This window comes from Danio rerio, chromosome 22, assembly GCF_049306965.1.
Source record: "Danio rerio strain Tuebingen ecotype United States chromosome 22, GRCz12tu, whole genome shotgun sequence".
Lineage (NCBI taxonomy): Eukaryota > Metazoa > Chordata > Actinopteri > Cypriniformes > Danionidae > Danio > Danio rerio.
In genome coordinates this window covers 27,155,512-27,182,550 of record NC_133197.1, presented here as the reverse complement: position 1 = coordinate 27,182,550, position 27,039 = coordinate 27,155,512, and the positions used below count along the sequence as shown (strand labels likewise).

Here is a 27,039-nt window from a genome sequence, read left to right as displayed (position 1 = left end):
TATTTTTATTACTATTTTATTTCTTTTTTACTGTATTCATATTATCATTTATATTAAACCTAATTTGCTCTGTTAAGTTACTATCAATATTGTCACTTTCACTGCCGTTTTCCTGTGTAGGTTTTTTTATGTTATCAAAGAATAAATAAAATAATAATAATATTAAAAAGACTTTAACATGGATGTTTTGCTGTTGTAGTTGTTTCATTGTCTCTGTATTATTTGTATGAGATGTTAACTATATTTCATCTCCCTGTTTCCTGTATAAGATTTGGCAACAATAACAACAAAAACTTTAACTAGATTAATTAATTGTATTAAATTGACTAACATAAATTATATTCAGAGCTTTAGTTTTTTTAAAAATGAACAAACAGACATGACCTGAGGAAAAGCAGCAAACAAAATGCAACAAAATGAAAGAGCCATCTCCAAAAAAACTGCTACAAAATACAATATGCATGGCCAAGGTAATCTGTGTTGTTGTCTTATTTTTGAGAATTTCATTCTTTAGTCTAATCTTTAGAGAATATAGTGATTAAAGAAAAACAAACAATTCCCTTTTTGTATAGGCTCAGGGTTTCAGCAGACTTTACCATAAAAAGACTACTAAATTGTTTAGAAGATTACATGATTTTTAACTTTTTAATTGGCAAATTCACAAAAATTGTCACACTCACACACTCAGACACACATAAACACACTTTAACTTGCTGTTATACTCCATATAAAATCCAGAAACTAAGCTTTTTTTTTTTTTGCACATGGCCTATCTAAAGGGTTAATGGTGCCATCTGATGATTAACAGACAAAATTACAGACTTGACCTCTTCCCAACAGAAAGAAACCACCAACAATCAAAACTGCATGATTATATGGTGTCAAGGAATTGTAATTAAACAAAGAGGTTATAATGGAAGTCAATGGGGCTAAAACAGCCACCAACAGTAAATTAGTAAAAGAAAAAAAAAGAAAATTAATTAAAAACGATGCATCAAAAGCGATTGTCCAAGACATGATAAAACGTAAAATAAAAAGTCCACAATTAATTTTTATGTAGAAAACACAGAATTTTTTTTCACCGAATCAGTGGCATCATTTATGAATTTGGCAAGTAAAGAGTTAAAATCCTGTAATTTTTAAAAACATTTTAGTAGTTTTGATCAGAACTGAGGTTGATTATCAGATTTATGCTAAAAATCTGATGCATTTTTACAGCAGTTTAATTCAGTGGATTGTTTCATCACTAACATAATAAAGGATAGTAAATTTACCCAGAGAGTATCGTTGAGTTTTTTCAAAAAGAATTTCTCAAAATATGTGTCACAATAAGATTTATCACCAAAAATCATTCTGCTCCCTGATACACAAAAAAAGTTATGGCCAAATGAAGACACAAAACCAGCCTAGAGTGAATGAAAACATCCCCAACAGTACATAGGGGTACAAACAGTAAAAGAAATGTACAGAACATACTCAAAGCTTATTTGTTTCCCAAAAAATAACCAAACTGGAACTAAATAGTTAGTGCAAGAAAAACATTGATTTTGGGGTTGTTATTTTTTTAAGCCACACCCTATACTTGTAAAGACACATCAAATCACTAAAACTTTTTTTCAAACATGTAAAAAAAGGTAATTTAGTCTTTTTAATTCTTGTAGTAGAAGGTTTTATTTTCAGCAGATGAGCACCATAAGCAAAATTGCATTTTGAATCCAATTCAAGGTTTAGATAAATAGATTCATCTTTGGTCTTCATCCAGGTCTGCTGTGTCCTCCTCAGTTTAATTGCAGGAAATAAAAGGACGTCTAGTGCTGTTACTGTAAGTGAATTATCAACTGAGGGCCAGGCAGAGCCACTGCAACACACAAAACAACACATCTGTGAATAATCCCGCTTCATCAGGAGTGTACTGAAATCTACATCCACACATGTGCATCACCTGCAGGATATCCAGTTCGATTTTCCCTGTGTTCTTCTTATCGAACAGTTGAAACATTTCTGCGTAGAGCACAGATGAAAACATTACAGTAAACCAAACTTCAGTTCACTACAAACATTTCTGCACTGACAGCTGTGTATGTTAATAAACATCTACAGTACATGGCAATGTTGGGCAACAGTGGTTAACACTGTCGCCTCACAGCAAGAAGGTCGCTGGTTTGAGTTCCAGCTTCTCAGTTGGCATTTCTGTGTGCAGTTTGCATGTTCTCCCCGTGTTTGTGTGGGTTTCCTCCGTGTGCTCCAGTTTTCCCAACAGTCCAAAGACATGCAGTACAGATGAATTGGATTAACTAAATTGGCCGTAGTGTATGAGTGTGTGTGTAAGTGTGAGAGTGTATAGGTATCTCCCAGTTCTGGGTTGCAGCTGGAAGGGTATCCACTGTGTAAAACATATGCTGGAATAGTTGGTGGTAGATTCTCCTGTGGTGACCCCTGTTAAATAAGGTCCCCTGGTGTTAAGCCGAAGGAAAATAAATGAATAAATGGCAATGTTAGTGTGTTTGGCGACATAAACCTGCTACGCTGCTGCTGCTTTGATTACTGGCGCAGAGTGCAAGTGAAAAGACTTGTACTGCCAGTATATTTATAAATTACTGTCTAACAAATATAACACATGCATGCTGCAGACACAACATACATGTAACCCTCATAGCAGATCTATACACAGGTGGAGCTGGGAATCCAAAAATATGCTAACAAAAACAACACTGAGCTATTTAAGTGTTCAGGAGCAAGTTCATTGGCTACTAAGGCGACAGCAACCAATCACCTGCACCATGTAATAATAATAATAATAATAATAATAATAATAATAATAATAATAAACTTTATGTTCATATAGCCTCTTCAAAAGTAGCATATTAAGGCATCATCTTCACAGACATATAAAATATGCAGCAGTAAACATGCATACATGTAGTTGGAAGCAGATTGGATAGGACTTATCAGAGTTTAGTTTTGACATGAATATACTTACTGAAGAGCAGCTCGAGGCGGATCAGGCAGCTGACGAAGCTATCAAAGTCAATGGCGTATTCCTGGTTGGCATATCGTGCGATCAGCACCTCGAGTACATCATTGTTCAGCTGGAACCCTGTGCAGAAAAACACAAACAAATGATAATAAATTATACTAAAATTATTACTCATTTTATTTATTTATTTATTTATTTATTTTTATTTATTTATTTATTACCAGAAAAGCATTCTTAAAATACATGTGAAATCAAAATTGACAATGTTTATTTTGCTAGCGCACATTGCTATTCTTTATGTGAACAAATAATCTGTGAAAGTTAATCCACTGTAAAGCATTTTTTGTTTTGGTTCATCATGGTCATCAACCTGATGAAGACCATGTTGGTCGAAACATTGTGACATTAAATTTTTTGAGAGCTAAAGTGGCCGTGTGCCAATTTTCTTTTAAACTTTTGCTACTGTGTTTGTTTTTTTATCGAGCACCTGCCTTTGAAATTCATAGATGTGTGCACATTTCTGTTTCTTGGTTGTTTTGGTAATCTTCAATCAAATCTGATCATTCGTGTCAGTGTTTAAAGTGGCAGACCTTCTCTGATGATGTCAGTTTGATGCTTCAGACACAATTTTCTTAACTACACCACTCTTACTGTTAGTATGCTATGAGGGAATGATGCGCAAAAAGAAAGCGCCCCCTCCTACTGAATATTCAGTTTCAGAGGGAAGTTTGTTAACATGCTGAAATAAAAGTCTTAGTAACTTTAGCTTCACACTCACTTTAATTTATCTTCCTAAAAAAAACTCATTACCTGCTTCTTTTACCGCATCTCGCATCTCAAGAGAACTCATGGTACCTGAGTTGTCTGTATCGCGGTGCTTAAAAATTTCCTTGTGAGGTGACAGAAAAAAAAACACATTTGGTATTTAATAGGGATAGTTCACCCAAAAAATTATATACATTACATATAAATTATTTATAATACAATTCTGTCATAATTAACTTTCTCTTCACTTGTTTCAAAGATTTTTGAACACAAAGAAAGAGATTTTGAAGAATGCTGGAAACCTCTGACTTCCATACTGTTTGACTTTAATGTTTTAGCGTTTATGGGTGTCAATGGTTACCAGTTTCCAACATTCAAAATATCTTCATTGAGGTTTAGTACCACCTGGCGCTGAGGTAAACAATAGCTTTAACATCAAACTGAACGATGATGATGATGATTATTATTATTTTATTATTATCATCATTCAAAAAGTAAGGCTGAAAGTAATTCATTTAAAATTTGATCGAAATATAAATTTTACCAAATATTTCTGGATCTTCATCCACAGTGTGTGAAACTCCAGAAGGCCGAGTTTGCCACTGCCATCTTTCTGCACTGGGGTCAAGGGTTAAAATGCCTAATGATGCAAAGTACACTAGAGAAATGAATACAGGCAGATGCTGCCATATCTTTAAATTAGTTTCTTCAATAACATCTGTAGTTTCCATTCAATGAACCAGTGAGGTAAGGATACATCTAGCAGGCTGATAATGTGACGGCAGGTTTCCAAACTGAATCCGTCTGTCTTCACATTAGATCCTGAGGTGAGAATTATCAGCAGGATGGTGAAGTTATTTCAAGGCAGTTTCCAATGCAAAATTCAGACATTTAAAATATGTCAATAAAAAAAAGTTAATGTGTTTTCTTACGTTTCGAGACAACGGTGTTCAGGATCTGCTGGAGCTCCAATACAGAGACCTCAGAGTCCTACAGAGGGAAGAGAAGATCATGCTAACTGGGAAAAATCATGATAATGATTCAAATTTATATTGACCAGTTGTGACTTACGCTTCCAGCAACCTGACTGAAGAGGCGTTTGAAATGTGGGTCTATATCTTTCTCAGATATGAAATGCTAGGAAGGAAAAAAATGCACCTTGAATGTTTGTTTAAAAGAAAATAGGAACACAAGGTTAAATGTGTTATATACAGTATGTAATTTATATAATGTGTCTGTACTTGATTATGTGGATTATTTTGTATTATGTTATGTAAAATTATACATTAATGTTTCAAAATTGTATAATGACATGAGTATGATCTACTGTAATTGTATTCTGTTATTCTGGTTTATGAGGACTTGCATACACTTTTGGCATACCAATTTAGCAATTTCTTGGTTTCCAGATTAAATTTAGGGGTAGGATACGGTCATTTAATAAACAGTTTTTACAGTTTAAAGTACATTGCGTCTCTGGAGTCTTCATAAACCATATTTGCAAGTATTTGTGTGAGTGTGTCTGTGTTTTGTACTCTATAAATCAAAGATAAACACACCTTTTTCACATCTGCACTGATCTCTGTACCAATCTGGCTGCAGGAATGAAAATCAGAAACACGTTCATCATTCATTTGAATGTTAAAACTAGAAAGTTCAAGGTACAATATGATTTGTTTGGGTCTAGATGGGTCTCCTGTGCAACACTGACACCGTGTGGTTCAAATTTGAATGCATGATTTTAAACTAAAGCTCAGCTCAGAGTGTGTGTGATTTACAAAAATCCTTTACAATTGTAGCTTGTCAGACTTCAGAAACATGAACACCATATCAGAATATAACATCTCAGTTGTCATAATTTCAAGATGGTGGTGTGTTCCAAATGTAATATATTGTCATTCCAAACAGAAGTGATCAGTGAAAGACACTTCTGGAAATGATCCTTTGAGCAGGCAAGCTGTTTGGTGTCACACACTGCACTCAGTTCTGAAGGGCTCATTCCTATTCTATAATCCCTTCAGAGGGACCCTTCAAAAGAATTAGGGCATAGGGATGAGCCCTTCATATTGGAAACCAACTTGAATAACAGTCAACTCATCAATTACATACACTCACAAGACTCATCTGGAGTTTGAAGTCATCTATCCAACACTTTCAGTAACACGAGCTTCAAAATGAAACCACACAGCAAACATAAAACCATCTGCCGTGTTAACTTTACTCAAAGCATTCCTTGATAACATTAGTAGAAAAAAAAATGTTTCAACATTTCCTCATGGTGTTTTGAAGATTGTGGAAAGCACCTAACCCCACATTGCTCCTCAGGCATGGGAAGCAATAGCTGCCCACTGCTCTGGGTGTAAGCTCACAGTGTGTGATTGTGTTTGTGTGTCTCATTCTTCACTCAAAATGTGTGTGTGCACTTTGATAGGTTCAAAGCATAGAACCAATCATGAGTATGGGTAAAACTTGACAAGGTTCACTCACTCGCTCACTCATTCACTTACTCACTTAGGCCGTACACTAGGTACAGTTGCCTCGAACCGGGCCAAAGCACGCTTGTCCCCCCTCCTGGCTCCCCCGACGGCCCGTGCTCACACCACAAACAGGCTTCGGCACGCTTACATCATCGCTGCTGGGCTGTTCAGTGAGAAGCGCTCTCTCACTCAGCAGCACAGTGGAGATTTCTCTAGTTATATCGTTTCAGTCGTTTGATATGCCGTCAAATATTTCGCCAAACAGTCCTTAGGGATGCAGGGACACGCAGTCAGATATTTCGCCGAACAGATCCGCCACTTTTGGCACTCATAAACAATCATAAAGCCCTCGTGCTGCAGGAATGAGGAGGTCTGCTGAAGGCGCGCAGCTGTCGTGAAGTGAGGAGTTTGCGTCTTTAATAAACTACGGCAGTTTGCGTTCACTGAACAGTAAGAATGATCAATAAATCCATATGAAACAGTCCCTTAAAAGTCACGTCTCGCTTTCAGTTTCGGGCTTTGCCACGTTTTGCACTCACACACAAGCGTACCGCGCCAAAGCCCAAGTGAACCGCGCTCAGGCACACCTCATCCAACCGGGCCAGGGCCGGCCAAGTGAACCGTGCTTGAGCCCGATTCAGCGCACTCACACTTCTCAAATGATCCGGGAAACGGGCCTGGGCACGGTACGGATGGCATAGTGTGAGTAGGCCCTCACTTACTCACTCACTCACTCACTCACTCACTTTCATGTTATCAAAGAGCTTAGAATCACCAAGAGGCAACACTCAATAGAACGTTCCATTGCAACAGCAGAGCCCAGCAACGGCTAATCGATTCCACCATTTTAGAGTGAAAGCAATCGACTGTCCATTGGATCATGATGATAAGCAGCTGCTTTGTTTTTAATTTATTTTTTACAAAGCGCATTAAAGCTAAGATACAACCTGAAAGTCGACAATATAACACTTACTATTACAATCATCAGCACTTTTAATAGTTTATTTTACAGGCTTATAATATGCCGTTGTTCTTTTGGAGTTTTCATTCTAAAATGGCCACTTCGTGACACTAGCAGTCTCTAGTGGCTGTTTACCAAATCGCACTAGAGTGTTGCCTCTTAGAAAAAATGAAAAAACAGGGGATGGGTCTGAAATACAGGAGACTCCCAGGAAAAACGGGGGTGTTGGCAGGTATGGGGATCATGGTTATACAGTCTGACAAGCTATGCAAAGTGCTATTATAATTTGTGGGGGAAAAGGAGAAGAAAAAACTAGTACAAACCTAGCATCTGCCTCTTTTTCTGCGAACACCCGCAGAATGAAACTTCCTTTGCGGTGCGGTTCAAAGGTGGAGGGGATGATGATGTATTCTCCCGGAGGCAGTTTGAAGCGCTCGCTCACCTCTCGCAGGTTGATGAAGGTGTTGCTCCCAGCAACTGAACGCTGACGCAGCAGGACATCAGGGCCCAGATGAATATTGCTGCGACCCTTTAACTGCAAACACAATGATGTAAAATGGATTAAAATGTACCATGTGACATGGTGATACAAAATGTCGAAAAGGTGGGAAGAATATTTAAATGCATCAAGGTTTTCTCACAACACTTTTGTAGTGTGTAGTGAAAAAGGAATTTATTTTTACTACTTTTATGTCTATTTTTTATTAGATAAATAATATTTAGACTAATAACAGATTCTTTTGTATGAAACTATAGATTGACCAAGCATACTTTTTCTTCTACTTCTTAGAAGGAACTGCTAGCAAAAGGGGAAATAGCAAAATAAGAATAAAATAATGTGGAGGCCCTTGCTCCCAACTACTGTCTAATAAGAAGTCTAGACATGTCACAAGGAGCATCATGCTTGTAGAAGTTGTGAAATATATTGAAGATGCACTTAACTGTTCAGTTCTGGTATGTAGAGAAGGGTTGCAGAAAGAGGAAGTATGTTTAGGGTACAAGAGCAAAAGGACTGCAGAATGACTGATAAGTGGCGTTACACCAAAACTCCACCAGTTAATATCAGTTGTGTATATATGCTGGAGACAGGCAAATGTAAGTCAATTGTGAACCTCCTGAATGTAATTCTTGTATTGCATTGGGGTAACGTAACCCAGAGCTCTGTCCTTGAATTATTCATTTGTATCGAATAAATTACTATTATGTTTGATATTTAAGAAAATCCTCCCCTGACCTATTTTATTGAACATGCGTGGAATTGGCTAGATATTTCAACAAGTGTCTTGCAAAAACATACATGATTTGCACTAATGTCCTGATTTAGTTATCTGTACGTGTGGCCATACTGGAGATACTTGCATGCAAACCACAGCATTAATTGCACAGCAAATGTACTGCTGAAAATTTTTTTTTTTTGCCTATTTCTGCTGTCTAAATCACTGAAAACAAACTGCTAAACCATATAGAAAGACTTAGCAAGCAGGAAAGTGTGCAATATGTTGACAAACTGAAATTAATAGACAGTAAACGAGGAGTATTAATTATGATGTTAGCCTAATATTTCACTTATTTAACCTGAAATGCTAAGAACAAACATGAATAAAATCCTGCTTCAACTTTTGTTTCTCAGTCTTTTCTCTATCTTCTGCTTGATTTGAAATAACTTATGGCAGTCTAAATGTTTTTTTCTCCTCCGACCGATCAGCACATTCCAAAACATGACAATAATTGATCGTTTTCAGCAGCAATAATCAGCTAAATTTGCACATCTCCTTCAGTTCAGTGCTATTGTTTACGTTATTTGCTTCCAATATTGCTGACTGATGTTGTTTCATAAAGTGAAGTTTATTTATGAACTAATTTCGAGAGGATCACATGCTTATGATTATCCATGGCTGGTCCCGCATTGACTAACACATGATTCACCAACCATTCCTGATTTAATATAAACAACTAGAGATTCTAACCTCAGTATCTTTGTCTTGAGAAAAAACCCTGCCACCCCTACTACTCCTCCTTTCTAGATTGGGTGACACGGTGGCCCAGTGGTTAGCATTGTTGCCTCACAGCAAGAATGTCAAAGGTTACAGTCCCTAACGAACCAGTCTACATTTCTGTGTGAGTTTGTCTGATCTCCACGTGTTCACGTGGGTTTCCCTCGGATTTCCTGGTTTCCTACCACGGTCCAAAAACATGCGACATGAATAAATTGAACATTCTAAATTGGCATCATAGTCGACCTCTTAGTAAGCCATATATCTCTCATTAGCCATCCCTATATCTATCATTAGCCAGAAATAAGTCGGGGTAGTTCTTCGAGATCTACCTGAGCTCAAACTCCCATCTCAGGGAGCCCAGGGCTTGAGAATCTTATGAGCTCAGGACTCCCTCCAGGGACAACATGCCAAACAAGCTTTATTATCAATCATCAGCTAAGTGTGAACTCTTGAAAAAACTTTATCCCTATTCTTTATACAAATTTGGTTTTCTCTCACAAATGCATTGCATTGTTCCAAGAAACTTCACAAAACGATTGTGCTTTCCAAGTCACAAGTTCTACAATCAAAAGTCTCACAATAATCTCCATTTCTTTTCTTTTTTAACCATGGCCATGTCCCTTTAGGGCATAAGTCTCAAACTGTATTCCTGGAGGACAGCAGTTCTGCACAGTTTTGCTCCAAACCTAATCAAACACAGCTCACCCAACTAATCAAGGGTGTTCAAGACTACAAGAGACTATTAATCAGGTTAGAGTTGGAGCTACAGTAAACTATGCAGAAGCTGCGGCCCTCCAGGAATTGAGTTAAAGACCATTGCTTTAGGGGCTCTCTGAAAAAAAGACAGGTTAAATAAGTGGTGTCAAGTGACTCTTGTGTCCAAGAAGAATGAAGTTCATAAATACCTCATCCGGAACCTGAAAAACACAAAAACATTTGACATTATTCATTATTCACAAGCTGTCGCACGTAATATCACTTGTTTCAGAAGTATAAGTGATAGTCCTGTGCAAATTACCTTATAGATGGCAAAGCCGATGGTGTTTAGGTCTCGTCCAAAGCGCTTGTCTTTACGACCATCTTTCTGTATCAAACCCACTAGGAATGTGCAGCCGTTCACTCCGTCATGAGGATCATCATCTATTTCCTCCAGCTTGATCATAAACTGAGGGTTTGAGCAGAACGTTGCTGGAGAGAAGAAACCAAACAGTTGAACAGTGCAAACAAAGCTTGTTTTCAAGCACATTGTGGATGATTGGATCTACCAGGGTTGTTCCTGCAGCCTCCCGCAGTGGAGCCCACCCTCCAGTTGCCTTCAAACTGACTGTAGCTCCAGCGATTCACTTCTTCACTCGAAAGAGTGTCAGGAGTCAGATTACAGATCTCCAACTTGGAGAACTGCTGTATGAAGTCAGAATACGCCATCCTGAGAGGACGAAGAAGATTAGTTAGAAGATTAGTCATTAGTGAAGTTACGTGTTGAGTTGGAGTATAGGAATAAAAATCTTACCAGAACTCTCCATCTTCAGCTGAATAATCCAGTTTAGCTTTCTCTTCTGGTCGGACACTGTCCCACTCTTTGGAACTGAAAAAGACATTTTTGTTTTTATAGTATTTTCAAGATTCTATTCCCCTTTTTTAATATGTGTGTTATGATCACCAGCGATCTAGCAGTTGCAGATCGCTGGAAAACTAAAGGTCTGCCACTGAACTAAACTACAACTGTCAGAAGTCTTGGCTCTAATCACTCCTGCCACAGCTGACAGTCGTCCGGACACACACACACACACACACACATACACACACACACACACACACACACACACACACACACACACACACACACACAAAMACACACACACACACACACACACACACACACACACACACACACACACACACACACACACACACACACACACACACACACACACACACACACACACACACACACACACACACACACACAGCTGAAACTCATCTTCATTAATTACCTGGACTATATACACACCACACTTTCACACAAGCTTTGCTTGAGTCTTGTAAACTGTAAGTGAGCATAATGAAGTGTTTGCCTTGTTATGTTTTTGACTTTTGCTTTGTTTTACTGTTTACAAAGTCCCGACCATTCCCCTGTACGTCCCTGTTTTGACCTTTACCTGCCTGATGAGGGCTGGAGACGCATTATCACTTTCCTACAGGTACATTTTACTAACAAGGTAAGATACTGGACTGGCAGACATAATCCGGTGTTTTTGGCAATTTTCCGGACAAACCAGGCTCATTGCATACCTCATATACATTTCTGGAGAGAGCAAAATACGTCCTAGGACCTACATTTTTTTGCAGTTTTTGTTTTCTCGAATCCACCAGAGACGGATGTGTACGCTTTTTCAGATATCAAATTTATCTCGAGAGTGCTATTCGCACCAGCACATAAATCCACCAGAGGCCGCTGTTGACTGACTCTCTACTGACTGAATGACTGACCGATTGACTGGCCCACCCTCCCCCTTCCCAAAACCCAACCAAAGTGTTTTAAAAAGCAATCCACAAAAAGAAAGCCTCCTGATTTTGTTTGTTGTTTTTGTTGTTCTTTTTACCACCCTGTTATTTACTTGTTTGCTTTATTTTTTAGCTTTTGTTTTTGTCTTACCTGCTTTCAGGAACCATTCTTCCCCAGACTCAAAGCCAGGGCACCTGATTTTACCGATCCACCTCCTTGACTGCCCTCCTGCCCCGTCCGCTGTTCACTTTTACTTTTTTCCGCAACTCCCCAACCCTCTTCACTTTTGTCCGCATCAACCCCGGTCCTTTTCACTTTCGTCCTTCGTCCACGCCAGCCTCCTGCCATCCGACAGCCCTCACCCCACACACCCCCGCCCCTTGCTCTCCACTTTCCTGCGTGACACCTTTCCATCCTCAGGTAACATGCCGAATCCGTTAGCCGTCCATATGGAGGTAAGCGGTCTCACCCCCGTAGTTATACCACCCCAATGTAAAGATGAAATACAGCCATATGTACCTTTGGCTAAATAATTTGTGATCTTCAGATATGTTTACAAAATACGCATTAAAATATGGTGATGAAAACAGCTTATGTTTATTTGTTTGGGAAACTCACTTGTCGCTCCAGGCCCCCGTCCACTCCACCTCACCCCACGGGTTCCTGATTCGCACCAGCTGAACCAGACTGCCTCTGAAGTGAACCTGCAGGTATGTTTACAGTCAATAAAAGTTATTTCTGTTGAGTCTGTATTGTTGTATTGGTGGTGTTTTCTGACCTCCTCTGCAGCCGTGACTGAGTATGCATGTCCCTTCACCAGCTTCAGACTCGTCACTGCCTCAGTCTCATATGAATTGGTAATCTGTGAAACAATTACACATGATTATTTTAGTTTCTGGGCATTTTTAGTTATTATTATTATTGTTATTAATTATTGTTAATAAGTGTTAATTTATTATTAGGGATACATATTCAGGTAATAAATGTGATTTTTCTTTTTAAAAGTATCGAATAAATGCATTATTTTTGCTGATATAAAATTATAGGGAATTTTATTTTCATTTTAAAAATATGGATGTAAAATTTACATAAAATACCATACAAATGCATTTTATTCATTATTTAAAAAAAAAATGACCCAGCAAGGACACATTCTATTAATTAAAGGTTACATCAAATACATTTATAAAGTTTCTAAAATTTCATACACACACACACACACACACACACACACACACACATATATATATATATATATATATATATATATATATATATATATATATATATGTATATATATATATATAGGAACAGTAATGTATAATAAAGCTAAAATATGGTAAAATAGAACAGAATAGAACAAAATGAATGTTTATTTTCTTTTGTATACCTCATTTATTTTAATTAAGCCAATAAAATCACACTTCTATCTCCTGATACTTTAGCTAAAAGTTAACATTCTATCATCATTTACTCTCCCTACACTTTTTGCAAACCTGAGTTGCTTTCATCTGTTGAACACAATTTTATGATATACTGAGGAATGTTGGGGAAAAAACAGCTATAGACTTCCCTGGTATTTTTGTTCTTACAATGTATGTGTCAAGAGATGCTGGTAGAGGTGGCATGGACATCTATTTTAGATGCCTCCAGAATGGGGAGGTGTTTTGGGCTTGTCCCATCGGGAAGAAACCCACCCAGGTAGCAAAGAATTCTGGCCCAGATTTGGCATAAAGCTGGCACAGCAGGTGTTTATTTACACTTGCATACAGCATGTGGGCCAAACATGGCCCAGGTTTGGCAGAGGTGGCACACAAGACTTGGGCCAGATGTAAAATGCAGTATTTGGTACAGATGTTAAAAATGTATATGTTAGTCACGTAAGTTTGGCGTATCAAGACCCATTTTTAAAATACATTTAAATTATTTTTTAGTAAAGAAATAACTCTACCAATCAGGTCACTCGAGAAAAAGCACACTCATAGCACACCTAAGAAAAAATGCTTCATGCGTTTATCGTATTCATTGCAGTTGTGACACACCAACACATCTGACCCAGTTCTGGGTTATTGACTAGGCTGAGACTTGGCTCAGATATGGTCCATGTTTGGCCGTGTATGCCAGACATGATCCAGTCATGTACCGTAATTTACAGCGGCATGTGGGCCAAGCAAAAACTGAGCGTATGGGCCAGATCTGGGCCAGAGAAATTTTGCTATGTAGCCAGAGACTGTGTCTTTCGGATTGCCTGGGAAAGCCTTGGGATCCCCTTGGGGGAGCTGGAGGAGCTGTCTGGGGTGTTTTCTGCTTAATCCGGATCCAGATAAACGGCAGACAATGACATGATATTACTTGACTATTAATGTCAATGGCTGCTTTGTTTCAACATTCTTCAGAGTTAAATTTTTCATGCTCAACAGAAGAAAGAAATTCATAAAGTTCACAAAGTTTAGAACCACTTGAGTACTAGTGAATGATGAGGTAGTTTTCATGTTTGGGTAGACTATACCTTTACATGTGGGTGAGACAAACAAAACAAGAAGCACATGCAAATTGTTGGATTTCACAAGTAAATTAGTATCCTCTAATCTAGATCTTCATGAATAAAGCCGAACATTTGTGTTTGTTAACCTGCTCTAGTAAAAGATCTAACTAAAAATCTCTGGAGTATTACGTATTTAAATGGCATTTATCTTGCTCCAGAAGAGTCATAAGCTCAAATTGATGATGAATGGGACTCACGTCAATAGAGCAGCCCAGCAATGATCCCAGCGCCAGTGCTTTCTGTACGAGCTTGAACAGATTGGGAGGAGCTTTGCTCAGCTCATAGTTCTCAGTGATTCCTCCAGTGAAATCCTCAAATCCCTCAGTGGTTGAACCTCCTGTCAGCGCTTCATATGAGCCATTTACCCTTGGAAATACAGGAATTAGCACCACCGTCATGGATGTTTGACATGTTGTGTGTTTTGTAGGATGTGGTTGCAGGTACAGTGTTTACCAAGCGATTCAGATGACTCAGAATCATGTTGTTCGTTATTACATTTCAGGAAGTAGCAGCAGTTTATCCACACTTACTTTGCATAGGCTTTTTCCAACAGAGCGCTCCAGAACTCAGAGCCTTCGGCTGAGTGCACAAACAGCAGCTTCCCATCTCTGGTCGGCAGCCGGTCATCAATGACCACATCCACCCATTCGCCATACTGCCAAAACTGAGATACGAAAACAACCACATGTTTACATTTTGTAATTGGTATATTATTGACTAAAACAGTTAGGCTAAAATACATAAGTTTTGCTACGGTTTCGCCATCCGTCCACACTACGCCAGAGTTTTCGAGCACAGAAAACTTAGCGTTTCGAAAACGCTGTAGAGGCCATTTTCATTCTAAAATGCTGCTGCTCCGTCTCAGTGTGAATGGGGGAAAACGGAGACATCTGAAAACGGAAAATCTGATTGGGGCTTTTCCTCAATATTAAGTAACCTACACACACACCGTTCAGTCTCGCATCCTTTCCCTGTAAGTTCAGACTTCGCAAGTTTGATATGAAAAACAGACCCTCGAGGACATGTCCGCTAAATCTTCAAAGGGAACAGTGTACTTTATAACTTCATTCACATCATCCTGGCTACGTTGTTTCACTTTCTCAACAATAAAATGAAAACATGATTTAAGGAACTGCTATTTTCATTTTAGATACTAACAACTTAACAGACAGCAGAAATGCTGAGGCGTCGTGCTGCATCTTCACTGTATTTATAATAAAACAGAGCCTATATAACATCACTTTCATTTTCATTGAAAATATTAAACGTATCCTTTGCTTTGCTGAATGTCAGTTTTAATAATCAATAATATCCCACATAGCAAAATTTCTCTGGCCCACGTTTTGCTTGGCCCACATGCCGCAGTGAATTACGGTACATGACTGGACCAAATCTGGCTTCCAGACAAGGGCCAAACACGGACCATATCTGGGCCAAGTCTCAGCCAAGTTAATAACTCATAACTGGGCCTGAACAGGGCCAGATAGGTTGGTGTGTCACGATTGCAATGAAATTGAGAAACCCACGGAGTGATGCGCTTTAGGCACACTATGGGCACGCTTTTTCTCAAAGTGACCAGATTGGTAGAATTTTTTTTCTTTACTCAAAAATGATTTTAGTGTATTTTAAATGTGGGTCAAGACTGGCCAAACTCACATGGCCCACTTATCAAATTTTTGAATCTGGGCTAAATACTACGTTTTTCATCTGGCCCAAATCTTGTGTGCTGCCTTAAAGACGGTGCCGCCTCTGCCAAACCTGGGCCATGTTTGGCCACATGCTGTATGCCAGTGCCGGATGAATGCCTGCTGTGCCAGCTTTATGCCAAATCTGGGCCAGAATTCTTTGCTACTAGGGATAGCCATTATGAAAGTATAACACATAATAAGTTTATACATTATAGGAAATGAAGGAAAGCAATCAGTCAATATACAGAATGTACGTGGTTACATTAATCATTAACTTATCTTTGCGCAAAACTTATCTTTTGCGCTCAGCCAAAACACGTTATCTGTGAATCGATTCAAAAGACCAAAGTCGTGGAATATGTCGTTAGATATAGACAACAAGATTAATTAAATATCACGTTTAGCAAATATAGTGAGATTAGATCCAGCGGGAGATGCTTGATGAGCAGTCCGACCAGCACAGCTCTCATCTGGGTAGAAATGCTGCAGCGCTTGCCCGAGAGTGTGTGTGTGTGTGTGGTCACGTGATGTGTGTTTTCAGTGTTTTGGTGTGGACGGAGAGCAGTTCAGAAAAGCTGGGTAAAACGCTAGTGTGGACGCAGATCGTTTTCATTCTAAAACGCCGTTTTATAATTAAAACGCACTAGTGTAAACAGGGCCTCTGTTTTAAGGGCCAAGAGGAAGGGGTAAAAAAAATAGAGATGGGATTGGGCCATAGTGTCATCCCAGCAAGTCAACAATACAATCTCTTCCAGGCGTATGCTATAACTACAGTATTTGATGGTCAATGTAGATACTGATGTGGGAGCAAATAAAGACCATAGACTAGCATTATGCAAGTCTGTCTCAAACCTATCAACGCAATCTCACTAGAATGTAGTAACATTTTTATTTAGTGGCTTATTTGTATGACTGTGTATGACCTCATTTTAGCACAATTTGCTAATCATTCAATGACAGTTGAGTTTAGGGATGGGGCTGGAAGGGTATCTGCTGCATAAAATATATGTCAGAATGGTTGACAGTTCATTCTGCTGTGGCGATCCCTAATAAATAAGGGACTTCAGTATAGCAGCATGGTATCATTTTTTTTTTTATTTTAGTCCCAGATTTTTCCTGGTGGTCTCAGATTTTTAAAAACATGTTCTGACCTGAAAGTGAAAGATGCCAGCGTAATCCTCTGTAAAACTCTGTCCTGATGGAACTACACGTTCCAGGATTTCCTTATCCAGAGTCAGAGACGCAATGGCCGCCAAAAGCCAACAGTCTCCTGCAAATGAAACATGAACTTCATTAGTTACTTATTGGGTTATTCTGCATTAAGCTGATGATTTTACTGTTTTCTGTTGCACTCATTACAGAGACAGCCTGTAGGATTAGCCTGGGCTTCTTTGTTTTTGTGTGGCTCAAGACTGATGGTTCATGGATCAACCACTGTGTGCTTTGAAACTGCAATTTTCAAGCTTAGTTATTTAACCACTCCCATGTTTCATTATATATTTTTCACAACAGTGTCTTAAATCAAAAGGATTTTGCTGAAACTGTGGCTGAAACTATGATCTTGTAAATAAAGTGTGTTTTTGCAGTGATGCCACTGAAGAACCAACTTTTGCTAGCATGTTTGGTTTTTAGTCTGCTGTTTGGTCTGTTTTTAGTTTCAATTACACTCATGTCTGACACCATTTTATAAGAGATGATTTTTCCAATAATAATAATCATGATAAATGAATTTAGATGAACGTTTGATCACTTTATTTAACTCATTAGTATCTTAAAGCGCTCTGTTTTTATGTTAATAACTGTGCTTTGCATACTAGGCATAACCTTAAGAAAATTTAGTTTTAAAGCCAGAACTCATTGGTTTAAATGGCACCTAAAAGTATAAAAGGTGCATACCTATCTTTTGAGAGCTATAGTATGGAGTTTATAAGCTTAAAATTGACCTAGCTACAGAATCGCCCTAAAGAGTCTCTTTTTTTTTAAACAGACTGAATATCCCCCAGGTGCTTGTATAACAATGGGAATTTGCATTGTGGAATGCTTTAGATCTGAAGAGTTTGTGACTTCAGGGGAACGAGGTAATTTGAGTTGAAGACAACAGATAAGGGGATACCTTTTGCAGTGGGTTAAATATTACAAATTTTTGTTGGGATTATACAAATATAAGTACAAATATCTTGGAATTTTAATTGATGATACTCTTTCATTTGGTTCTCACATTCAGCAATTGGTAAAAAATCAAAGTGATTTCAATGTTCTATTTTAGAATTAAAGCCTGCCTTTCTTTTGATGTTAAAAAGAAGCTGGTTGATGCAACATTTATGTCGATATTGGACTATGGTTATGTTATCTATATACAAGTCTGCATGTATTAAATACTGTTTACCATGGTGCACTAATATTTATAACTAGTTTTAAATTTCTTACTCATCATTGTTTACTAGGGTAGGTTGGTCTGCTTTGTACATCTGTAGGCTCAAGCATTGACATATCTTTGTTTACAAATCTATATTGTGTTTACTCCTATAAAATCTCCAGAATTACGTTTGTTAAAAAAACTGTCCTCAGCTATGGCCATCGATCACAGGATAATTATGTACTGTCTGTTTCTAAAGTGCAGACTGAGATGGGAAAAAAGGCTTTTAAATACGCAGCATCTTTTCCATGGATAAATCTACAAACAAAGTTGCTGTTTAAAGAAATTATTTCTCTAAATTTGTTTAAAATAATATAACTGATTAAGAAATCGAAACACAGACTTGTAGATGTTTTAAATAACCAATGTGTGATTTTTGTTTTTTTGTTTGTTGTCTGTTAGACCAGGGGTCCTCAAACTTTTTTCATCAAGTATCACCTCAGAAAAAAATTGTCTTTCCAAGTACCGCCATAATGAGCAGTATTGAAATACAGTAGCATAGTAAGCCCAGTAAAGCAGCTACAGCTCTGTACAGTTAAAAAACGTGGCAGATTAATTCCTGTTATTAAGAATATTTATTATTGTCAGCCACTTTAAACATAATTAGTCTGAAAGTTAACACTGTACTGTGCTTAAATGTAAAAAAACAAACTAAAAACGCCAACATTTAAATTAAAATGTGCTTAGGGTAAAAAGAAAAGTGCTGTACTTAAATGTAAAGTATTAGCATAGTAGCCAATTCATCAACACCTGAAAATGTTGCCTGGACCCCAGAAATACAGGCTATATGTCATATAATAAATATCATTATATGTCATATTCATATATAAATCATTTTTGATAAATTTTGAAATATATGTAGCATATTTGACATATTTGATTCCTCCACATACCACTAGAAGGAAGCCCGCGTACCACTAGTGGTACACATACCGCAGTTTGAGAACCACTGTGTTAGACCCATGTGACACGTATACTATTTATTTGTTTATTTTTTATATGTTTATTTCTGTGAATGTACAAGTCGCACATTGATGTTTAAAATGGTATAAAACATGATAGGTAAAGTCACTTGTGCTGACACAGAACATTTTAAGAGTTCACACTTAACTCATGATTTACAAAAGCTTGTTTGGTATGCTGTCCTGGGAGAGAGCCCTGAGCTCCAGGGATCCTCGAGTCCAGGGCTCCCTCCCTTTGCAGGGCGAGGGGAGATTGAGCACATTATGATTTTAAAACTTCCCCCGCAGCTAAGGCCAATGTGAACTTCCTGAGAGCGAGACATCTTGTAAAAGAGACTTAGGTTTATTTGGTCTATAATGTGGAGCGTATTCGGGCCTTGAGAGGAAACCGGGGACCCCCGGGGGAAACCCACGCGGACATGGGGAGAACGTGCCAGCTCCGCGCAGATATGCCAGATGTTCCAGCAAGAAGCCAGAGCCATTGGAATTAGTTTAATATATTAAACTTCACTTAAAGAGTTCTCTCTTAAGTGCCATATGAAATATTAATCTAAAATAAGCCTTTTTTCAGGTTCCTCTGAGTAGGTTCATTAATTTCACCTTTCTATGGCAATAAATCTTTGCCTTTAAAGTAAAATAGATAAACATAAACATATTTGTTTTATAAACATATAAACATAAACATATATTTTGAGGTTGTAAAACTAAATTTCAAACATCAGGCCTTTGCATCTGAACTCTTTATTTGTACTATTGATATGATCATTCTGACCGGCTTGAATGGAGTGGAGAATAGCTAAAGGAAAATAAAATGGGCAGAGTTGTTCATATGTGGAGAAATTACAGTATCTGAGGTATCATTGAAACAATGCTTAATAAGACAATAACAAAGCAAATGAAAAAGGCCAATCAACTTAAACTGATAGAGGAACTTAAGCTAAACACCAGAATATTATAGAGACTCCTCCAAGAAATTTGGAATTTGCCACCACAACATTTGTTATATAGCAAACGTATTGCAATCCCCAGTCAAATTTTATATTCGCCCACACAACTTCTCACTTCTTTTTTACATATGTATTGCATTCCCCAGAGAATATTTGCTTACAAGCATACACATTCTAAGCTTGTCCACCAAACCATTTTGTGTTTATTACTATAATAGGCTAAAACAATGCTAAATCTGGGCTGTCAGTGAAAATCTAATAGACATCTAACAATGTAAACAAATAGATAAGAAGGAATCACTACACCTGTGAGTTACGTCTAATCTGCACACTGCACACAAGGACTTTTGCTGTTGGTTCGGTCACACTTTATTTTGATGGTCCATTTGTTGAATTAAGTTACATTTCATCTACATGTCAACTAATTCTCATTATATTATAAGTAGACTGTTAGGTTGGGGCTAGGGTTAGGGTAAGTTGACATGTACTTGCAAAGTTTCTTATAGTCAGTTAAATGTCTGTTGAAGGAGCAAAATCAGCAGATATCAAGCAGACAGTAATAATCAAATGGACCATCAAAATAAAGTGTTACCAAATTTTGTTCAAACAACTAATTTAAAATGTGTTGAAACAACACAACTGTTGAGTATTCTTAACGACAGCTTTTTTTAAATGTTCAATCAACTTAAATTGAACATAAAATAATGATGCTGTCCCCACAAAAACGGAAGAATTGTGTTAATTCGGCTTATTTTACATAAGTATGTACAAGTAGCAAAAATAATGTTTTGAGTGTATTTGATGACCTGATTTATGAACTAGAAGTCTATTAGATTTTCACTGACAGCCCAAATTTTGCCTTGTTTAAGCCAAGACGTCTATGTTTAGGCACCTATCAAATATCTTTTAAACACCAATGCAAGACGGATGAAAAATGTCCTCCCATCTCATATTACTTTCCATCAGGTTTCTGTCTGCTTGGAGACATTGGCTCATTTTACACATCTCTTTTTGTTCAAGTGAGTCATTTTTATCGCATTATCAAAAGCTGCGTGCATCATTGTCTTTTCTAATGTAACGATTTAATTTAGCAGTCATGGTCTTTAGTGCTACACAATAGGAGCCTGTGTGAGTTTGGGGTGGAGGAAAGTGTGCTCATGTCAACATAAAGCAAACATGTCATACAGGTAAATAAACACCTTGTAAGGTTTTTTTAGACAGTGGTTCAGGTTGTAGGATTGCTGAATGAATAGGGCTGGGGGCAATATGACAGTGTATGGTAATTATTTTATTCAGTTTATCGCGTGACATGTAAATAAGTGAGCATAGATTACATGAAACTGAGGGAAACGCTTGGAATTTTTCAAAAGCCCTTTTGTGTTTACATATTTAATTTGTCATATTTAGGATGTAAGTGGTATTTATTTTTTAATAAATTAAATTTGACCTGAAGGGGAATTTGTTGTCAAAAAAAGAATAATCTAAATTCATATTTTAGTAAGTATGTTTATCTAGTTTCCCAGTACTGGGTTGTCGCTGGAAGGTTATTTGCTGCGTAAAACATTTGCCTGAATAGTTGGCGGTTTATTCCGCTTTGGTGACCCCTGATAAATAAGAGACTAAGTCAAAGGAAAAGGAATGAATCCATGCTTATCTAGATCTGAGTACAAGGAATTTCTGAAGTTTTAATTTCTGAAGTATTTAAGTTTGTTAAAAAAATCTCAATAACTATGGTACCTGTTTAAATATGTATATCGTGAAATAAATGGTAATCGCTAATGTTCATCCCGTTTACCCCTATAGGTTTTTAGTTGACTCAAATGAACCTTTCTAGTCATCTTAACTTCAGTCAGACTGCATATTATGTTAATTTCTATAGCTAAACAAAGGTAGTTGAAAGCTGATTAACTTAGGAAATTAAGTTAAAGTAGCATAAAACATTTGTTGTCATAAGTTTTTAGTGTAAAAATTACTAATTGAATGGCTACACTTGTGAATTCCCCTTTTTTACAAATGACAAAAACAGATTCACAATATATAAAACCCCAAATCCAAAATTCTAGCATAAATATAACACGTGTATAAAAAGCAGTTCTCCTTTTAAAAACACAGTGCACTTTTGTTAAACTTTTTCAATTAAAAAAAGACAAGATCGGCTTTTGACTTCAAAAAAGAAGAAAACAAAACAACATTTTTTCCAAGACATCTTTTAAATCTTGTTCTTTATGCTCATGTACACCGCTAATTTGGCTTGGACCAAAATAAAATTCAGTAATTGACATTTAAGACATCCCTTCTTTAAATATTGAGCCCCAATACAAAAGTTTCCATCCTTGAAACTAGCAAATAAGTCTCCATAAAACAACCCATAAATAAGATAAATAAAAAGTAAATAAGAAGAGAGAAAAAAGAGACAATTATAATCTTGTTTTATCTTGTTTCTTGACCATGTGACTCAAATACAGAGCCATGATGTACACACATCTAAGCCAGCCTGATCTCTATCAGCTCTTCTTTGCCTTTAGCCATTCTAAATGACTACTTACAGTATGGTGAGAAAAACATGATTGCTCGCTTTTAATCATTTACAATGTTTTTTTATTTTTTTATTTTTTGCATTACAAATATTCTGAAATGTTATATTATGTTATGTAAAGGAGGCATTTTCTAATACAATATAAACTAAGTTGCATACATTTCTAACACCTGAACTTTGGATAATTTCAGGTTCAAAAATCTTGTTTTATTTATCAAGTCAAAGCAGGGAATTGTGGATAAGTCTGATTTATTTGCTGGAAGCCAAATGACAGATTTTGGAGACATGATCACTTTTAACTTTGGGAAATTTCCACTTGAAAAGGGCTAAATAAACAATAATATATTTTCTAAGGGGAATTGCTTATTTATCACTCCATATCTCAAGAAATACTGTGAACATTTTGTAGAATAAAATCTTGTATCTATCTTGTGTCGTTTTTCTAGCCCCAAAAATCGTATTGATTTTGTTTTAAGAATAAATCAGATTGTGTAAGATTATTTTACACAGTTGTTTTAAGATTATTTCTCCTCCTTTTTTCTTACTTAGTAAAACTTATGTGCCTGCAAATTTAGCTTTCTTACAACCAGAGACAAAATCAAGACCAGCTTTGTTCTTTAGAAGTTGATTTTTATCGGTAATAATAACTTGATTTAAGTTTGACCATTAAAAAAATTAATATGTCTAAGGCAGATAGAACCAGACGCCCTTATTGCTGTTCTAGGCATTACTGATTTTTAGATAGCTAAACACAGCACAGAACAAAATATAGTTCCATTTGTCAGTGTACTACAGAGGTTAATAATATTAAACTGGAAACAAAAAAGCTGCTTCTATATACGTCTAATAAGGGGATGTATTAAAACATTTGGAACTGGAGAAAATCAGATTCTCCCTAAGAAAGGAAGAAGTTTGTGGAGTGGTAAGCGTGATCTAACACGCAATAAGGGGGGAGAGCATGCTCGGAGCCCGGCGGCTAATCAGCAGGTCAATCAGAAATGATAAATAACACCTGTCTTTCTGGTGATTAGGCCGCCGAAGAGACTCCCTTCTTGAGTAGCAGTCGGGAGAGAAGAGAGAGCACACACGCACGCACGCACGCACGCACGCACGCACACACACACACACACACACACAGCCTCACGTGTGTTGCAATCTAAAATATAATAATAGATTTTGCTCACCTGACCCTCTCTTCTTCCCACAACAACGAACTTTACTACAAAGTTCAATCAACAAATTCTATCAAATCTGGAAACCTTTCATAGATTATTTTAAAGACATAAATTCTGCAGGAAATAGTATTTTCCTTTAATTTCTATTATTATTATTGGCTCATTGTATTTATCTATTATTATTTTACTTTCTTATGTATTGTTTGTATATTGTATCTTTTATAGTCAATTGTTGTGTTGTTGGTTGGTCATCATTTGTAAGTCATTGTGCTTTGAATGTTTAAAAAACAAAAAATAATAATTTTTAGTTTTTTTTTCAAGACATCTAACCAAGTATAACAACCCCGGCTCATTCTGAAATCGTACCTTAATGTACATTTTTGTAGACCATCAAATACATCCCAGGAGCTATGTTTTTTGTGGTTTTTGTTTTTCGCAAATCCATGAAAGGCCGCTGTACGATTTTTCAGATTTGAAATTTCTCTCGAGAGTGCCATTCGTGCCCGCTGTTCTCACATAAATTCACCAGAGGCCGCTGTCGACTGACTGAATGACTGACTGATCGATAGACTGACCCACACTCATTCTTCCCTAAACCCAACCAATAGTATTTTCGAAAACAAAGATTGAAGTTACTGCACTGGCAGATAATTTGCCTTGTTTCTAGCCTGTATCTTCTTAAGTCATTCATCGATTTCTTGTATTCAGATAGTTGTTTGCAATGTACAGACACACATTGATAAAATGCACTAAAACTAACACTTAAAGTTTTTTGCATGTTTTGTTTACATTAGGATGAAAAAAAGGACTTCTCATTACTGACAGGTGCATGAAGAGTAATGTTTTGTCCACAGTGTCTGTCCTTTAATCATTGATGCTCTATTGTATTACAGCCACACCCGGTCACTATTGGATAACGGATCTTTTCTCACCTAAAGCTCCCTGGCAGATGTCTGTCCGATTGGCCCCGTCCATGATGAACTCAGGGTTTGAGCACAGCTCCTTTAAAAATATGAAAACAATTAGAGTTGATAATATTACGCTGTATAGTGGTACACCTGCATAACAAAACACTCTTTATTTGCTCTAAGCAAACAGCGCATACTGTAAGGTGAATATGCTTCAGGTGAACTAACATTTACGTATAAAATGAGAAGAAAGAAAAGCCCTATTTATATAACAAAGCAGACTGCTGAGACTGGTTGTTATTAGTATCAACACACGATAACAGAAACCCTAATACGCCTGAAGAGGAAACTGAGTAACCATCATTTTCCATGTGATTATATCAGTACACGCACTTATTCAAATATTTATGTGCATACACACATTCATATGCTCATGCTTTATTTTTATGCACAATTCACACCATTGACAAACCATTAACTGACACTATTAGCTCAATTTACAACAAATTTTCTGTTTATTAATAATTATTAAGGTAATAGTTATTGTGATAGTATTTTGTATTTAGAATGTAGAATAAGATCATACTTTATAAGTACTAATAAACAGTAAATATTTGAATAATAGGCAGGTAATAAGTCAGTAGTTAATGATGTGAATTGTTACTTAAGTGTTATTGAATTTTGTTTAATCGTTTTGGAAACGTTAAATACAAGCTAAAAGAGAAATTATTTTAAAATAGAGCAAAATAAATACATAAAAATCAGCATTTTTATACATTTAATTTACTGACATCAAAATGAACTTGATTAAGTGTGAAAATATATATATAAAATATTTAATATATATATAATAAATATAAAAAATATATAATATAGTTTTTGTATTATTATATTGTCAAAAGTTGTTTTTTTTAAATACACTTAATATAGATTGAATCTTAACATGTTTTTTTATTTTTTTTTTACTTGGAAATGGTTAATTTATGCTGGAAAAAACACTTTAAATGCCACAAAGACAACAATAACAATATAAAAAATGTTTTTTCCCTTCATATAATTTCACATTGAGTTACTCTTTTACATTGAATCAACCCTCATTTCTATACATTTATTAGATAAATATGATAAAACTTAAGTATTTTATAAAAGGAATCACATAGAAATGAATTCTAAAAACACACAAGGGAGACAAAAAAATTTCAGTCTAAGCTTACTTAATGTCATATTAATATTTATTACTGATATTTACACTGAATAAAGTTTGAATGAGCCTTTTATTCTGGACTCTGAGCAAACAAATGGATTTTAATGGCATTTTAATGATTTTATCAAGTACAAACATATTCTATTAAACACTCACAAGCATCAAAAACACACCTTTTATTTGCTTAAACTCCACCTGTGCAAAGAAAGCAAACACACACACACACGCACATTACCTTGGGTCTCTTCCACTGCACTCCTTTGGTTTTAAAGGAGTATCGTCCCAGTTCATTGTACCCCAGAGAGTCAGATTCAGCGGGGAAAGTTGGGTCACAAAACAAGGCTCTTTTAGCCAGACATTCCTGCTTCAGGCTTTGGTAGTCCTGCTTGTTGTAGGGAATGGCCTTCTCATTTGTCCCCAGCCCTTCTCCTCTGTCCTGTCTCCTGGAAAGCACTTTTGCAATATTAGACATTGTGGTCGGTCTCAGTCCAGTGTCTCTGTGTGAATGTGACAATGAGACTCCGGATGCTGGTTTTATATGAGAGCTGTTGTATGTAAATGTGGGCGGAGACCTGTAAGCGAATAGGAGCAAGGGTTTGGCATCCTGTTACCAGGTGATACAAACCAACACAGGGTGTGGCTCTTCAAATTGAATTTGCTATGAAAACTTTAAATAAAATTAGTTATGATACAAGAACTTATTTTTTGTTATTTATATATATTTTTTTGCTTTATGAGATGCTTTTACAAAATACAGCGCAGAAATACTAAAGATCCAGAGATTTTGTCTGGCCCTAATGGTGATTTATAAGTCACTTCTTTCTGAGCTATAATCAGGATAGAGTATATAAATATCAAAAACATCATAAAAGTTTTTTATCTTTTAAACTTGTTCTGACTTATCTGAGATTACTGAGATTTCTTGACCAGCGTTAGTCCTATTTTTGGAAAAGTAACTAGATGCTGTAATTTAAT

The 27,039-nt window shown here is 36.7% G+C and overlaps 1 protein-coding gene across 2 annotated transcripts; it reads right to left on the bottom strand.

The window, feature by feature from the left end:
- Positions 1–1,645: 1,645 nt before the first annotated feature.
- On the bottom strand, positions 1,646–26,593 carry capn8 (calpain 8). 2 transcript variants are annotated; one of them, NM_001244080.1, is made up of 21 exons: positions 26,300–26,593; positions 24,885–24,954; positions 17,068–17,186; positions 14,759–14,892; positions 14,426–14,594; positions 12,462–12,545; positions 12,302–12,387; positions 10,688–10,762; positions 10,443–10,603; positions 10,196–10,365; positions 10,083–10,094; positions 7,504–7,715; positions 5,302–5,338; positions 4,814–4,879; positions 4,671–4,732; positions 4,500–4,563; positions 4,287–4,355; positions 3,788–3,866; positions 2,981–3,097; positions 1,943–2,001; positions 1,646–1,858 (listed from the first exon to the last, which is right to left on the bottom strand). In NM_001244080.1, the coding sequence occupies exons 1-21, from the start codon at positions 26,534–26,536 to the stop codon at positions 1,835–1,837; spliced, it is 2,106 nt and encodes a 701-aa protein (NP_001231009.1). In that variant the 5' UTR covers positions 26,537–26,593; the 3' UTR covers positions 1,646–1,834. The 2 variants fall into 2 exon arrangements, with proteins under 2 accessions (NP_001231009.1, XP_073792402.1); XM_073936301.1 differs by having other exon boundaries at positions 4,500–4,564; positions 4,675–4,732; positions 26,300–26,573.
- Positions 26,594–27,039: the final 446 nt, after the last annotated feature.

Excerpts from the sequence above, each read along its gene's own strand:
- capn8 (NM_001244080.1), bottom strand. The coding sequence starts at position 26,536 with ATGTCTAATATTGCAAAAGTGCTTTCCAGGAGACAGGACAGAGGAGAA. Across the intron at positions 12,546-14,425 it reads TGCTGGGCTGCTCTATTGAC|ATTACCAATTCATATGAGAC; the intron begins GTGAGTCCCATT and ends ATTGTTTCACAG. Across the intron at positions 3,098-3,787 it reads AGATGCGGTAAAAGAAGCAG|GGTTCCAGCTGAACAATGAT; the intron begins GTAATGAGTTTT and ends TTTTCTGCACAG.